This window comes from Heterodontus francisci, chromosome 19 (genome assembly GCF_036365525.1).
Source record: "Heterodontus francisci isolate sHetFra1 chromosome 19, sHetFra1.hap1, whole genome shotgun sequence".
Taxonomy (NCBI): Eukaryota; Metazoa; Chordata; class Chondrichthyes; order Heterodontiformes; family Heterodontidae; genus Heterodontus; species Heterodontus francisci.
In genome coordinates, this window is record NC_090389.1 from 89,670,228 (window position 1) to 89,687,815 (window position 17,588).

Here is a 17,588-nt window from a genome sequence, read left to right on the forward strand (position 1 = left end):
AAAGGCTGATGGAAACAGATTCAATAGTAACTTTCCAAAGGGAATTACATACATGTTTACTTAAAGGGGGAAAATTTTGCAGTGCTATGAGGAAAGAGCAGGATAGTGAGACCAATGGAACCAAAGACTGACAGGAAGAGCTGTATTGGCACAATGGATTATCTTTAAGGAAGAGGTGCTTCAGGTATAGGCTAGGTACATTCCGACAAGGGTGAAAGTTAGAGATTATGATGCATGTCAGGTGAGTTCTTCAAATGAGACCCAGACCATATACAATAAGTTGAGAGGGAAAGTGAAGCAAAAAATAAGACTGGCAAAGTGTGAACTTGAGAATAGAATGGCAGTCAACATAAAAGGGAACCCAAAAATCATCTACCGGCATGTGAATAGTAAGTGGGTAGTGAGAGATGGAGTGGGGCCTATTAGTGACAAAGAGGGTAATATATGCTTAGAGGTGCAGGGCAAGGCGAATGTAATTGAGTACTTTGTATCAGTGTTCACTAAGGAAGTGAATCTGACATATCATTAGAAGCGGAGAGAGTAGAGGCAATGGATAGGGTAAAAATTGAGAGTGGGGAGGCACAGGACAGGCTGGCTATGCTTAGGGTAGATAGGTCACCTGGTCTGGATGGCTTGCATCTCCGATTGCTAAAGGAGATGGGCATGGGGATAGGGGAAGTTGCTTGCCATAATCTTCCAATCTTCCTTGCATACGGGGCAGGTGCCAAATTGGAGAGTGAGAAATGTGACACCTTTATTCAAGAAAGGGTATAAGGACAGTGCTAGCAACTACAGGCCAGTTGGTTTAACGTCAGTGGTGGGTAAGGTTTTAGAAAAAATAATTGGGCAAAAAAAAATCAACAGACTCTTGGAAAGTAGAAGCAAAATACTGCAGATGCTGGAAATCTGAAATAAAAGCAAACTGCTGAAATACTCAGCAGGTCTGGCAGCATCTGTGGAGAGAGAAGCAAAGTTAACGTCTCAGATCTGCTTCTTTCTCCACAGACTCTTGGAGAAGTTTGAGTTAATTAAGGATTGCCAGCATGGATTTGTAAAAAGATCATGCTTTTTTTTTTGATGAAGTAACAGAAGGTTGATGAAGGGAATGTGGTGGATGTTCTTTATATGGATTTTAAGAAAGCGTTTGATCAGGTACCGCAAAAGGCTGGTTAACAAAATTGAGGCTGCTGGAATAGGAGGGTCATTGTCTAATTGGATAAAAAATTGGCTTGAGGACAGAAAACAGGGAGTTGTAATAAATGGTTGTTTTTCACACTGGAGGATGGCAGATAGTGGTGTTCCCCAAGGGTCATTGCTGGGACCACTGCTTTTTTTTTGCTATATATAAATGACTGGGATCATGGAATACAGAGAAGAATTTCAAAATTTGCCAATGACGCCAAACTTGGAGGTGTAGCAAACAGTGACGATGATCTGAACCGCCTGCAACAGGACATAGGCTAGTAGAATGGGCAGACAAGTGGCAGATGGACTGATGCATTTTGGCAGAAGGAATAGGGAGAGGCAGTATATACTTAATGGCACAGTTCTAAAGAGTGTGCAGGAACAGAGAGACCTGGGGGTGCATGTGCACTGATCTTTGAAGGTGACAGGATATATTGAGAGAGAGGTTAGCAAAGCATGTGGGATCTTGGGCTTCATAAGTAGAGGCATTGAGTGCAAAAGCAGGGAAGTTATGCTTAACCTTTATAAAGCATTGGTTAGGCCCTAGCTGGAGTACTGCATCCAGTTCTGGTCACCACACTTCAGGAAGGATGTGAGGGCCCTTGAGAGGGTGCAGAGGAGATTAACAAGAATATTTCCAGGAATGGAGTATTTTAGTTACAAGGTTAGATTCGAAAAGCTCAATGGGGTTGCTCAATGAAGATTGAGGGAAGATTTGATAGAGGTGTACAAGATTGACTGGCTTCAATAAGTTAGACAAAGAAACACTGTTCCCATTAACTGATGGTACAAGAACTACGGGACACAGATTGAAGGTTTTGGGCAAGAGATGCAGGGGGAATGTGAGGAAGAACCTTTTACACAGCAACTGGTAATTACCTGGACTTGCTGCCTACAAGGGTGGTGGAAGTGGAGAAAATGAATGACTTCAAAAGGAAATTGGATGGGCACTTGAAGGAAATAAACTTGCAGGGCTATGAGGATCGAGTGAGGGAGTGGGATTTACTGGATTGCTCTGTGGAGAGCTGGCATGGATTCGATGGGTTGAATGGCCTCCTGTGCCGTAGATGACTGACTCTAATTAGATAGCTCTTTGGAAGATCCAGCACAGGCATGAAGAGCTGAATGAATTTAGTTGCTAGGATAGGTCCCTGGGCTCTGCTGAGTTGATCACAGCCAGGGTGGAACCATGAAGGGGTGGGGGGATTAGTTAACCCTGCCAGGAAATGCATATCTGCTGAGGATGGAATCTGGGTCAGTTGTGTCTCCTGTGGACAAATAGGGGAGAGAAACCAGTCAACACCGGTGATGCAAAGGGACTCGCAGCAAAAGTTGACTTCAATGGGAAAAGAACCCCGCTGCTGATCTTGCTAAGCCTGTTTCTCACTGCCAGTGTAGACCAATTTCAATCCCAGAGCCTGTTGATTCTCTCTCTCTCTGTGTTTCAACTCTTAGGAGGGTCAGCCACTTAGGCATTGGACTGGTTAGGGGAGAATGTGTAATGGATCTGCTCCCATTCGAAGTCTGCACAATTGGGAGAGGGATGGGGCTTAGCTAGATGGGAATGTGAGTTGTGAAGAGGTTGCAAAGAGGCTTCAAGGGGATTTAGACAGGCTATGTGAGTGGGCAAGAACATGGCAGATGGAATATAATGTGGAAAAAGGTGAAGTTATCCACTTTGGTAGGAAAAACAGAAATGCAGAGTATTTCTTAAATGGTGAGAGATTGGAAAGTGTTGATGTTCAAAAGGACCTGGGTGCACTTGTTCATAAGTCACTGAAAGCTAACACGCAGGTGCAGCAAGCAATTAGGAAGGCAAATGGTATGTAGGTCTTTATTGCAAGAGGATTTGAGTACAGGAGGAAAGATGTCTTGCTAAAATTGTATAGAGCCGTGGTGAGACTGCACCTGGAGTATTGTGTACAGTTTTGTTCTCACCTAAGGAAGATGTACTTGTCATAGTGGGAGTGCAACAAAAGTCCACCAGACTGATCCCTGGGATTGTCCTATGAGGAGAGATTGAGGAGGCTGGGCCTGTATTCTCTAGAGTTTAGAAGAATGAGAGGTGATCTCATTGAAACATGTAAAATTCTTGCAGGGCGTGATAGAGTAAGATGCAGGAAGGATGTTTCCTCTGTCTGGGAGTCTAGAACCACGGGACCCAGTCTCAGAATAAGACGTAGGCCATTTAAGATTCAGATGAGGAGCAATTTCTTCACTTAGAGGGTGATGAATCTTTGGAATTCTCTACCCCAGAGGGCAATGGAGGTTCAGTCATTGAGTATATTAATTCATTGATCGATTTCTAGATATTAAAGATATCAAAGGATATGGGATAGAGTGGGAAAATGCTGTTGAGGTAGATGTTCATTCATGATCTAGCTGAATGGCAGAGCAGGCTCAAGGGGCTGAATGGCCTATTCCTGCTTCTATTCTCTATGTTGCTATGTGCCTTTCACTTTTAGTTTTTAAGATATTCACAATCTCCCTATCTACCTGTTCAAGTGGACGAGAAAGATCCTGTAAAATTATTTGAACAGGCGCAGTGAGGTCTTGCAGGGGAGGGGGATGTTGTCCTAACTGCCATGTAACAGCTGTGAATCCACTTTAGAAGCAATTTATTGGATGTGAATCGCTGTCTTAGGTTGAGAGAGGCCTGGTAACACCAGCAGCTTTTTCTACAAGAATGATTTTACAGGCAACGAGGGAATTCAGTTACAGAGACTGGATTCTCCTTGGAGCAAAGAAGGTTAAGGGGAGATTTAATTGAGGTGTTCCAATTAGGAGACGTTTTGATGAGTAAATAGGGAGAAACTGTTTCCACTGGCAGGAGGGTCAGTAACCAGAGGACACTGATTTAACGTAATTAGCCAAAGAACCAGAGGGGAGGACAGAAATTATTTCATGCAGTGAGTTCTGGTCATAAGAGTCGTTATGACACTGAAGGAGTCCATTTGGCCCATCGAGTCCAGGCTGGATCTCTTTAGAGCAGTCCAGTCAGTCCCATTCCCCTGCTCTGTCCCCATAGCCCTACAAGTTTATTTCCTTCAAGTGCCCATCCAATTTCCTTTCAAAACCATTGTGATCTGGAATGCGCTGACTGAAAAGGTAGTGGAAGTAGATTCAATAATAACTTTCAAATGGGAACTGAATCTCCTACTTAAAAAGGAATTCTTTGTAGGACTATGGGTAAAGGGCATCGGGAGTGGGACTAATCGGATAGCTCTTCCAGAGAGCCAGCACAGGCACAATGGGCCAAATGGTCCCGTGTTCTATGAATCTATAAGCTTGTGTGAAATCAGTTCTTGGATGAGGTCATCTATGCTGACCATAAGCAAAAAATATTTGGTGGCTGCTGGTCAAAAACTTAGTCTCTCACCAATATGTGGCTCAGCAGCCTTCCAGATCTATCTATCTATATATCTGCTCATCAGTTAGTGCCATGAAATTGTTAACATCTATTGGAACAAGCAGGCGGGGCCTTGGCTTAATGTTAACTCTGAGTGGGGTGCTCACTCAGTACTGGTGCTGGGAGTGTCAGCCAAGATTAAACGCTGCAGCAGAGGAAGAGATCAGCATGCTGGAAAGTCGCTCATAAGAGACTGTTGGCTAAAGTTGAAACTCATCAAATTGAAGGCAAATTATTGACCTAGTTAGGAAATTGGCTGAGTGACAGGAGACAGAGTAGGGATAATAGGAAGGTTCTTTAATTGGCAGCATGTAACAAGTGACCAGGATCTGTGTTGGGGCCTCCATTATTTGCAATATTTATTAACAACTTGGGCGATGGGATGGAAAGCCACATATCCAAGTTTTCCAATGACTAAGCAGTGTAGATGGAAGCATAAAATTCGAAATACTGGAAGATTAAGTGAATGAACAAAAATGGATTTCAGTGTAGGCAAATGTGAGGTGATCCACTTTTGACCTAGAAAGGATAGAACAGGGAACTTTCTGAATGGTGAAACGCTAGAAATAGTGGAGATCCAAAGAGACTTGTGGGGTGGGGGGGGGGGGGGGGTGCAGTCCAGGTACACAGATCATTAAATGTCATGAACAGGTACAGAAAATAATCACAAAGGCTAATGGAATGTTGGCCTTTCCATCAAGAGGGCTAGAATACAAGTGGTTACTAAGGCATACAGGATCCTGGGCTTTATAAATAGAGGCATAAAGTACAAAAGCATGGAAGTTTTGGTGATCCTTCATAAAACACTGGTTCAGCCTAAACTGGAGTATTGTGTCCAATTCTGGGCACCACATATTAGGAAGGATGTGAAGGCATTAGTGAGGATGCAGAAAAAATTACGACAATGATTCCAGGGATGACGGATTTCAGTTGCATAGATTGATTGGCGAAGCTGGGGTTGTTCTGCTTAGAGCAGAAAAGGTTGAGAGGAGATTTGATGGAGGTGTTTAAAATCATGAGGGTTCTAGACAAAGTAGATAAAGAGGAACTGTTCCCATTGGCTGAAGGGTCGAGAACCAGAGGACACCGATTTTGAGGTGAATGGCAAAAGAACCAAAGGCGACATGAGGAAAAACTTTCTTGAGCAGCGAGTGGTTAGGATCTGATGCACTGTCTGAGAGTGTGGTGGAGGCTGGTGCATTGTGACTTCAAAAGAGAACTTACAGGACTATAGGGAAAATTGCAGGGGAATGGGACTAACTGAGATGCTCTTGTAGAGAGATGATGGGATATAAAGATACCAATCCAAATTTACTAATGACAAAAAGATAGGCAGCATTCAAGCAGTGTAGATGGAAACATAAAATTACAAAGAGATATTAATAGATTAAGTGATTGGACAAAACTGTGGCAAATGGATTTCCATGTAGGTCAATGTGAGGTCATCCACTTTGAACCTAAAAAGGATCAAACAGGGAACTTTCTAAATGGTGAAAAGCTCGAAACAGTGGAGGTCCAGAGAGACTTGGTGGGGGTGGGGGGGGGGGTGCTCAGGTACACGGATCATTAAAATGTCATGAACAGGTACAGAAAATAATCAAAAAAGGTAATGGAATGCTGGCCTTTATATCTAGAGGACTAGAATACAAGGGGGTAGAAGGGTGGCACAGTGGCGCAGTGGGGGCGGCGCAGTGGTTAGCACCGCATCCTCACAGCTCCAGCGACCCGGGTTCAGTTCTGGGTACTGCCTGTGCGGAGTTTGCAAGTTCTCCCTGTGTCTGCGTGAGTTTCCGCCGGGTGCTCCAGTTTCCTCCCACAGCCAAAGACTTGCAGGTTGATAGGTAAATTGGCCATTGTAAATTGCCCCGAGTGTAGGTAGGTGGTAGGAGAATGGTGGGGATGTGGTAGAGAATATGGGGTTAACTTTAGGATTAGTATAAATGGGTGGTTGTTGGTTGGCACAGACTCAGTGGGCCAAAGGGCCTGTTTCAGTGCTGTATCTCTAAATAAATAAATAAAAATAAATAAGTCCTGCTTCAGCAGTACAAAGCCCTGGTTAGACCACACCTGAAGTTACTGTGAGCAGTTCTGGAAAGCACAACGTAGGAACTTAGGAAGGATAGGTTGGGCTTGGAGGGAGTACAACGCAGATTTACCAGAATGATACTTGGACTCCAAAGGTTAAATTATGAGGAGAGATTGCACAAACTAGGATTGTATTCCTTGGAATTTAGAAGGTTAAGGGGTAATATAGAAGTTTTCAATATATTAAGGAGAACAGATAGGGTAGATTAGAGAGAAGCTAATTTCAGCTGGTTGGCAAGCTTGGATGAGGAGGGGCCTAGTCCAAGAATTAGTGCCAGCCCTTTCAGGAGTGAAAGTAGGAAACACTTCTACACACAAAGGGTGGTAGACGTTTAGCACTCTCTTCCACAAATGGCAATTGATGCTTGATCAACTGTTAATTTTAAATGTGAGATTGATAGATCTTTATTAAAGTTATTAAGTGATATGGGGCTATTTCGATTTATGGAGTTAGGTCACAGATCAGCCATGATCTCATTGAATGACAGAACAGACTTGAGGGGCTAAATGTTTCCTCTTGTTTTTATGTTCCTATGCTTTGTGTCTGAAGTGGACCTCAAACCCACAACTTTTTGACTCCGGCGCGAGTGACAAAAGCATAACAAATCGACCCAGTTCTGAAATGGTGGTACTATATTAGAAGCAGTTATTCAGCTCAAAATTGATCTTTGCTGGTGTTGTGTTAATTATGATTGTGACACTATCTATCTGTATGTGCTGTGCTGTTTGTTTGATACTCGTTACTAATTACTAAAATGTTATCTAGGAAAGTGGGGGATCGGCAAGGACAGATTACAGAGCTATACAGCTTGCTAAGAAGAGGAAACAGAAAGGAGTTGGCGGCAACACAGGTGAGGGCTGCTCTTTCAAAGCTGCCTGCAAGGAAGTGAGGGGCTCTAGTTCTATGTCTACTGGGATTGTTTACAGCTTTCCATTACGTTCCCTTTCCATTTATCGTCTCTCCTTGCCACACCCATTACTGGGTAGGAAGGTGGTTTTCTGTTCGGAACTCTACTCGTGCTGCCTGTTAACTGGCTGCGTGAGGTAAGCCAGGTTTCACCTTTAGAAAGAAAGTCTTGCATTTATATAGCGGCTTTCACAACTGCAAGATAGCCCAGAATCCTTTACAGTCATTACTGTTGTAATGTAGGAAATGTGGCAGCCAGTACACATAGCAAGATCCCACAAGCAGCAATGAATAAACGATGTTCAATGATGTTGATTGAGGGATAAATATTGACCAGGACACCAGGGAGAACTCTCGTACATGTCTTGGAATTACAGCCGTGAGCAACTTGTACTTACATTCCGCCTTTAACGTAATACAACATCCCAGGCTGCTTCACAGGAGGATTAGCGAACAAAATCTGACACCGAGCCACATAAGGAGATATTAGAGCAGATGATTAAAAGCTTGATCCAAGAGGTAGGTTTTAAGGAGCGTCTTAAAGGAGGAAAGAGAGGTAACGAGGTTTAGGGAGGGAAGCCCAGAGCTTAGGGCCCAGGCAGCTGAAGGCATGGACGCCAATGGTGGAATGATAAAAATCGGGGATGTTCAAGAGGCCAGAATTTGATGAGTGCAGATATCTGAGGGTTGTGGTGTTGGAGGAAATTACGGAGATTGGGTGGGGTGAGGCCATGGAGAGATTTGAAAATAAGGATGAGAATTTTAAAATCAAGGTGCTGTTTAACCGGGAGCCAGTGAGGGCAAATTAGGCTTGGGTTTAACGTTTTGTCAAAAAGTGGCACTTCAAACCGTGCGGCACTCCCTCGGTGCTGCTTCGGCACTGCCCCTCTGACCGTGCGGCGCTGCCTCAGTAATTGATTGGAAGTGTTAGCCTGGATTTTATACACAAGTCTCTGGTGTGGCACTTGAACTCACCACCACCTGAGTCAAGTGAGCCACTACCAACATATTGTCCTATATCCGCCTGTGAAAATGCACCATGTGTGTGGAACAGCCAACATGGATGGGCCAAATGGCCTCCTTCCATGCTGTAAATTGTTATGATTCTGTGAACATCAAACATGCTGGGTGGGCAGTTGTAAGTGAGCGGCATGGCCTACTGTACTATGCCAAGTGTGCAAGAGCACCAGCGCTCACTATATTTTCTTTTCTCTTTTCCCCCTACCAGATCTCCCTTTGCTGCCTAGGTGCTAACTCTCAATCATTATTTTTTTCTCCGTTTTAAGAGAGTGCCAACAGTGCCGGACAAAGGAAGAAAGCAAACAGGGGACAGTCCACGCCATCAGCCACTGTGAGCCAGAATAGTCGCTTTGGGAATGTTATCATGCCAGCTGGTGGCCTCACTATCCGTGACCCGACTACAGGGACTCACTACGTCCAGACCCAGCTATTGCAGGTAGGATTTCTCAGCCGCTCAAAGCCTGAGAGATGCAGCAAAGTGAATGTCTGGTGCCTCAGCTCTGTCTAAAGGTGTAACCTTTGAATGCTGTTGAGAGAGATGGCTTCTCAGAGTAATGCAGCAAGATCCAAGTCTGTGTCAGTGTGTTCCAGATTCCAATCACCCTCTGGGTGAAAACTTTTCCTCAAATCCCCTCTAAACCTCCTGCCTCTTACCTTAAATTTATGCCGCCTGGTTATTGACACCTCTGCTAAGGGAAAAAATTTCTTCCTATCTATGCCCCTCATAATTTTGTGTACCTCAGTCAGGTCCCCCCTCAGCCTTCTCTGCTCTAAGGAAAATAACCCTAGCCTGTCGAGTCTCTCGCCATAGCTGAAATGCTCCAGTCCAGGCAACATCCTGGTGAATCTCCTCTGCGCCCTCTCCAGTGTAATCACATCCTTCCTATAGTGTGATGACCAGAACTGTACACAGTACTCCAGCTGTGGCCTAACTAGTATTTTATACAACTCCATCATAATCTCCCTGCTCTTATATTCTATGCCTCAGCTAATAAAGGCAAGTATCCCATATGCCTTCCGAACCACCTTATCTACCTGTGCTGCTGCCTTCAGTGATCTATGGACAAGTACACCAAGGTCCCTCTGACCTTCTGTACTTCCTAGGGTCCTACCATCCATTGTATATTCCCTTGCCTCAATCCTCCCAAAATGCATCACCTCACACTTCTCAGGATTAAATTCCATCTGCCACAGCTCTGCCCATCTTACCAGCCCATCTATATCATCCTGTAATCTAAGGCTATCCTCCTCACTATTTACAACACCACCAATTTTCGTGTCAGCTACGAAATTACTGATCATGCCTCCTATATTCATGTGTAAATTATTAATGTACACTACAAACAGCACTGACCCCTGCGGTACACCACTGGTCACAGGCTTCCAGTCGCGAAAACAACCCTCGACCATCACCTTCTGTCTCCTGCCACTAAAGCCAATTTTGGATCCAGTTTGCCAAATTGTCCAGGATCCCATGGGCTCTTACCTTCTTGACCAATCTCCCATGTGGAATTTTATCAAAAGCCTTACTGAAATCCATGTAGACTACATCAACTGCTTTACCCTCATGTACACACTTAGTTACCTCATCGAAAAATTCAGTCAAATTTGTGAGACATGATCTCCCCCTGACCAAGCCATGCTGACTATCCTTCCTGATGTGTGGTGCCCAGTACAATACAGTTAATTCAGAGGGGTCTGACCAAGGCTTTGTACAAATGAAGCATCAGTTTGTTCTCCATTGAATTCTAGTCCCCTTGAGATAAAGTCAACATTCCATTAGCCTTTTTGATTACTGTCTGTGCCTGTGCTCTAGATTTTAGTGATTTGTGTGCATGACGCTTTTGCTCCTCCACAGATCCTAGCTTCATGTCATTCGGAAAATATGTCTTTCTCAGAATCAAAGTGGATGACTTCACACGTCCCCACATCCAACAGTTTTACCCACTCGCTTAGTCTATCAGTATCTATCTGTGTGGTGTTTCTTGATATGCAGTCTTGGGTATTAAACATGAAAGGTTGTTTCTTTGTGGGGTGGGGAGTATTGTAGCTGAGCCGAACCCTTCCGTGCGCAAGTCCCACCTATGTGCATATCCAGGCACGCTGCTGGTTGGCAATCTGGCATGAGAACCTTGTTTGCTCTATCTTGGGAGGTTTAAGACAATTGTATTCTCATTACTGTTCTGAGATCAGCTAATACAGAACAGGTTAGGACCTGTCATTTTCTGATTATTTTTCTTTCATGAAGTCCCCGCTGTTGCATCACTCCTGATTTTGGAAGGTGCTTTGGTTATCACACCTTCAGGGTCAGGGCTGCACCTTGTTCTTCATCTTCATCGGCTTCCTGTGATTGCCCCGCTTTATGGCAAGGCCCTGACTCCTGGTGCAGTACATCGTACTGTCCATGGACGTTCCTTCTGTTCTGTACTGCGACTTGGTCACAGGTAGCAATTTGTGGAGGCTGCTTGGCTGATCGGCCTTTCGAAGCATTGAATCCACTGAGATTCTCACTTTCCTCCTCCAGGGTCTAATCCGCCTCAAACTATTAGCACGTTCTGGAGGTAGCCCGGCTACTCAGCCCCCTCCCGGTACGCGGAGGAGACCAGTTTAACACCTGACTTAATACATTCTTCACTAGAACACAGATCTCGTTGTAAAGATTTGCTGTCCTCCTGAAGTTTTACGCTCCACCTTTCCAAGCACTGGCAATTTGCACACTTGTGTTACAGTCTAATGTTAATTTATTCATCTTGCTGTAACAAATAATTTGACACTTGCTTTTGGGGGTCACAATTTTATCTGTTTTCATCTCCCAGACATTCGTGAGGGTATTTCCTCCCTCTATTTAAACTTCAATAATCTGTGGCATTTACACATTTGTATATTCTTGCAGATTGGATGGAAACTGGACTGAGGGGGGTTTGGAGGCGTGGTGGTTATGGCTGGTAGAGATAAACGTGGATGTTAGAGATGGGACAGCAACTTTGAGAGACTGGGGCAGTTAAAGATTTTTTTTTTTGAAGAGAGGGGTGATGATGGCAATTGTGAAGGAGAGGGGAATATTACCTGTACGTATGAATCGTTTGTGAGGACAGGGACAAGTGGCTGTGTGGTCACGGAGTTTTGAGGGAACAGAAGAGGATCTTGCCAAACTTGGTGATGAAGATGTCCATGGGCTCCTGGTACCTGGAGGTGATGATGGAGCAGAAGAAGATTGGAAGAGGCAGTTTGAGACCTGTAGTTTGGGATTGACCTGCTCTAGGAGAATCCTGGAGTTAGGAGGATTTGGCCACAGGAAGAAGTGGTGTCACTTGAAATTGTCCAGCCAGATCCATCAGTAGTGCCCAGCTCAGTCATGTGCCAGGTGTGCCCCAGTCTGAGGCCCTCAAATGTGAACCTGAGGAAGTCCCTAAGTTCCAGAGGAGACTAAATAAAACATCAGGATGTGTCTCTGGGATAGGCATGCATAGCACCATTTTTATAAGACAGCTGTAATGTTGACAGTTCAATTAGCTTTTCCTAACCTAGTGTGTAAATATATATTGCGGTGCCTTGAATTCGCAATATGATGGGCTCATTGTAACCTAGTTCTAGACTGCTGTCTGCAGTGGATTTTAATGGACTTTTTGGAAGCTTGCATTTCCTTTTAATGTTTAAAGTGTTATTTTTGATGCTCCTGCTTGAGTGTCTCCCACATCCTCGGAAACTTTAGAATGATGACTAATTTCAGTCAGGTGCTTCTTGTTTGGTGTGAGCTTTAGTCGAAAATGATCAGTTTATTGGGAGAATATTTGCACCAGTTGCCAGGTTAGCTGGATACTGGAATCGTGGAAAGGTAGCAGTAAAGAAAGGCTTTTAAAATGGGGACTTTGTTACTGGAACAGAGAAGGTCAAGGGAGATGGAATGCGAGCTTTCAACTTTATGAAAGGCTTTGAGAGAGTAAACAGGGAAAGATTGTTTCCACCGGTTGACAAATCAGCAAGAAGGGCACAGACAGGGATATGTTGTTGACAAGTTCAATCTGATGTTGACTTTGGTGCCTGTGTGTTTGGACATGGAGAGTTGCTGTTGTTTTCGGTGCCCAGATGGGATACCATTTTGAACTGAGGATGGGCAAATCTAGGGTTGGTGTCAGGGCACTCCACTGACCATGGTCAGCACATGTAGGATGGAGGCAAAAACCTTACCATCATTTCAGAAGTGGTTGGCTGCTTATTGTTTTTGATGAATGGGACAAAAGGCCACCTTCCATCAGTTTCTACCTTCTGATTTAAGTTATTAAACATTTCTTTTCAGGATGATACATCAGGAGATGGGGAACTGGCCTTCCAGCTCACAGCGCAATCTACAACGTCCCATTCACAGCTCATTGTTGATCTTCCTGTCAATATCCTACAGGTAATACTCTACAGAGATGTTACTTCAGCCTTTCTCTGGGATTGCCCTCCTTTAGAGCAGAGAGGTTAAGGGGAGATTTAGTAGAGAAGCTGAAAATCATGAGGGTTTTGGTAGAGCTAATAAGGAGAAACTATTTCCAGTGACAGGAGGGTTGATAACCAGAGGACACAGATTTAAGGTAATTGGCAAAGAAACTAAAGGAGTGGAAAAAATTGTGCAGTGAGTTGTTGTGATCTGGAATGCACTGCCTGAAAGGGTGTTCGTGGAAGCAGGTACAATAGTAACACTGGAAGGGAAATTGGATAAATACGCGAAGGGGAAAAGTTTGCAGGGCTGTGGGGGAAGAGCAGGGGAGTGGAACTAATTGGATAGCACTTTCAAACAGCCAGCACAGGCACGATGGACCAAATGGTCGTCTCCTGTGTTGTAAGATTTTGTGTTGATCAAACGTGGCTTCATGGCTCATTAATCTAAAACATTGTTGTTCGCTTTCATACGTTCCTTTGATACTTGAAATAGCTTCAGGGGTTGCAGTCAGATTGTACTCTGATCCAACATGTGTAACTGTTTTTGGTCCGTTGGGTACTGACACCTGTGGAAACTAGTGGTGTGCCTCAGGGATTGGTGTTGGGACCGCAATTATTTACAATTTATATAGATGATTTGGAGTTGGGGACCACGTGTAGGGTGTCAAAGTTTGCAGATGACACTAAGATGAGTGGCAGAGCAAAGTGTGCAGATGACTGTGAAACTTTGCAGAGGAACATAGATACATTGAGTGAGTGGGCAAAGGTCTGGCAGATGGAATACAATGTTAGTAAATGTGAAGTCATTCAGTTCGGTAGGAGTAACAGGAAAAAGTATTATTACTTGAATGGTAAAAAGTTGCAGCATGCTGCTATGCAGAGGGACCTGGGTGTCCTTGTGCATGAATCGCAGAAGGTTGGTCTGCAGGTACAGCAAGTAATTAGGAAGGCAAATGGAATTTTGTCCTTCATTGCTAAAGGGATTGAGTTTAAAAGCAGAGAGGTTATGTTGCAGCTGTATAAGGTACTGGTGAGGCCGCACCTGGAGTACTGTGTGCAGTTTTGGTCTCCTCACTTGAGAAAGGATATACTGGCACTGGAGAGGGTGCAGAGGAGGTTCACTAGGTTGATTCCGGAGTTGAGGGGGTTGGCTTATGAGGAGAGACTGAGTAGATTGGGATTATATTCATTGGAGTTCAGAAGAATGAGGGGTGATCTTATAGAAACATATAAAATCATGAAGGGAATAGATAAGATACAAGTAGAGAGGATGTTTCCACTGGCAGGTGAAGCTAGGACAAGAGGGCATAGCCTCAAGATTAGAGGGAGCAGATTTAGGACTGAATTAAGAAGGAACTTCTTCACCCAGAGGGTTGTTAATCTATGGAATTCCTTGCCCAGTGAAGTAGTTGGCGCTTCTTCAGTAAACGTCTTTAAAGCTAAGGTAGATATCTTTTTGAACAATAAAGGAATTAAGGGATACTGTGGGAGCGCGGGTAAGTGGATCTGAGTCCACGAAAAGATCAGCCATGATCTTATTGAATGGCGGAGCAGGCTCGAGGGGCCGGACGGCCTACTCCTGCTCCTAGTTCTTATGGTCTAAACCAATCACAATGCTTAAATCACCGAGTCATGCTGCTGCCAAAGTCTCTGTTCAATGCACAGATTACAGTTGCCCCAGTTAGCGCCACACCCCACTAACGCAAGAACAAACAACTTGCAAATTGGCAGGAACCCCCAATACAGGTGTGGTGGTTAAATTACTAGATTAGTAATCAAGTGAATGTGAGTTCCCATCCCACTGTGACTGCTTGAGAATTTGAATTCCATTTAAAAATAAAATCAGTAAATAGGAAAAAAAAATAAAGTATTTGGGATCAGTTAAGGTAACCACGAAGCTGTTGGATGGTCTTAAAAACCCGACTTGTTTACTAATTTCAAGTTAGCAAATTGCCCTTGAGAAGGTGGTGGTGAGCCACCTTGAACTGCTGCAGTCCATGTGGTGTAGGTACACCCACAGTGCTGTTAGGGAAGGAGTTCCAGGATTTTGACCCAGCAACAGTGAAGGAATGGCAATATAATTCCAGTTCAGGATAATATGCGACTTGGAGAGGAACTTGCAGTTGGTGGTGTTCCTATGCGTCTGCTGCCTTTGTCCTGCTAGGTGGCAGAAGTTGTGGGATTGGGAGGTGTTGCAGGGCATTTTGTAGATGGTACACATTGCAGCCACAGTGCACCAGTGGTGGATAGGGTGCCAATAAAGTGGACTGCTTTATCATGGCAGAGTGTTGTTGGAGCTGCTCTCATCCAGGCAATTGGAGAGTATTCCATCACACTCCTGATTTGTGACTTGTAGATGGTCGACAGGCTTTGGGGAATCAGGATGTGACTTACTCGCTGCAGAATTTCCAGCCTCTGACCTGTTCTTGTAGCCACAGTATTTATATGGCTGGTCCAGTTGTTTCGAGTTGATGGTGACCTCCAGGATGTTAATGATGGAAGATTCAGTGATCATAAGCTGTTTAATGTAAAGGGGAACTGGTTAGATTCTCTCTTGTTGAAGATGATCATTGCCTGGCACTTGTGTGGCATGAATGTAACTTGCCACTCATCAACTCAAGCCTGAACATTGTCCAGAATTTTGCTGCACGTGGGAACAGACTGCTTCATTATCTGAGGAATTGAGAATAGAACTGAACACTGCAATCAGCAAACATTCCCACTTCTGATCATATGATGGAGGGAAGGTCATTGAAGCAGCTGAGGATAGTTGGGCCTAGGCCACTATCCTGAGGAACTCCTGTAGTGATGTCCTGGGGCAGAGATGATTGACCTCCAACAGCCACAACCATCTTCTTTTGTGCTAGGTATGACTCCAACCAGCTGAGAGTTCCCCCTCCACCCCCCCAACCCACCTCCAATTTCCATTGATTTCAATTTTGATCGGACTCTTCAATGCCACAGTCTGTCAAATTCTGCTTTGATGTCAAGGGCAGACACTTCCACCTCACTGCTGGAATTCAGCTTTTTTTGTCCATGTTTGGAGCAAGGCTGTAAGGAGGTATGGATCCTGCCAAAACCCAAACCAAGCATCAGGGACAGGTTGTTGATGAGTAAGAGCAGCTTGATAGTACTTTTGATGGCATCTTCCATCACTTTGCAGATGAGGTGGTAATTGGCTGGATTGGATTTATCCTGTTTTTTGCAGACAGGATTTCTCTGGGCAAGTTTCCACATTGTCAGGTAGCTGTACTGATGGTATTGATGATACTTGGCTAGGGGGGCAGCTAGTTTTGGAGCATAAATCTTCAGCACTACAGCCAGGATGTTGTTGCGGCAAGTAGCCTTTGTTCTATATAGTGTGTTAAGCTGTCTCTTGCTATAACGTGGAGTGAATCGAATTGGTTGAAGACTGGGAACCTCAGGAGGAGGTCGCAATGGATCACCCACTCTGCACTTCTGGCTGAAGATGGTTGCAAACTCTTCAACCTTGTCTTTTGCACTGATGTGCTGGGCTCTGCCGTCATTGAGGATGGGAATGTTCATGGAACCACCTCCACGAGGAGGAGGAATTTATAGGATTGACTGGTCTGGGTATGCCTTAGTCATGTCTGATGCCCAGTGGTCTGTCCCATTTTATTCTTGCACTTTTCTGTAGTGGTTTGGTACAGCTGAGTGGCTTGCTAGGCCATTTCAGAGTGCGGTTAAGAGTCAACCACTCTGCTGTGGGACTGCAGTCACATATAGGATAGCAGATTTCCTTCCCTAAAGGATATTGGCGAACCAGATGAGTTTTAATGACAATCCGGTAGTTTCATGGTCACCGTTACTGAGACTAACTAACTTTTTATGCCAGATTTATTTAATTAGTTGAATTTAAATTTCCCCAACTGCCATAATGGGATTTGAATTCAAGTCCCTGGATCATTAGTCCAGGCCTCTGGATTACTAGTCCAGTAACAGAACCGCCATGCTACCGTTCCCTCCTTGCATGAGGGATCAGCTGGATTTGGTGGGGAGCATGCTCACCTCTGCGTCTGAAGTTGGTAGGTTTGAGCTCCACTGGCAGGGGGAGGGGGGTTTAGCTGGTACTCTGCTGCTGTTGGAGTCTCCATCATTCAGATGAGATTTTAAAGTCACTATCTGCTAATGTGACCTTCAGGGATCTCGGGCTGTGAGTCAAAGAGCAGAAGGGTCTTGCAGTCCTATGTCCAACATTGATCCTTCAAACAGCAGCAGGTTAACTGGTCATTTCACTTAATGGGTTGTTATTTCCATACATAAGTAACAGTATTTTATTGTGAGAAGCCCTTTGAGAAGTTTCGTAGTAGAATTGCATAGAATCAGCAGTGCAGAAACTGACTATTCAACCCATAGAGTAATAGAGAGATACAGCACTGAAACAGGCCCTTCGGCCCACCGAGTCTGTGCCGACCATCAACCACCCATTTATACTAATCCCACATTAATTCCATATTCCCTACCACATCCCCACTTTCATCAATTCTCCTACCACCTACCTACACTAGGGGCAATTTACAATGGCCAATTTACCTA

General features: G+C 44.4%; 1 protein-coding gene across 1 annotated transcript in view; it reads left to right on the forward strand.

The window, feature by feature from the left end:
* The window catches only part of LOC137380294 (zinc finger protein ZXDC-like), a 30,845-nt gene that overhangs the window by 10,756 nt on the left and 2,501 nt on the right, over positions 1-17,588 (forward strand). Inside the window, exons 7-9 of the mRNA XM_068052196.1 lie at positions 7,446-7,530; positions 8,873-9,042; positions 12,904-13,005. Of these exons, the coding sequence (XP_067908297.1) occupies positions 7,446-7,530; positions 8,873-9,042; positions 12,904-13,005 (357 nt within the window). The remainder of the gene's footprint in view (positions 1-7,445; positions 7,531-8,872; positions 9,043-12,903; positions 13,006-17,588) is intronic.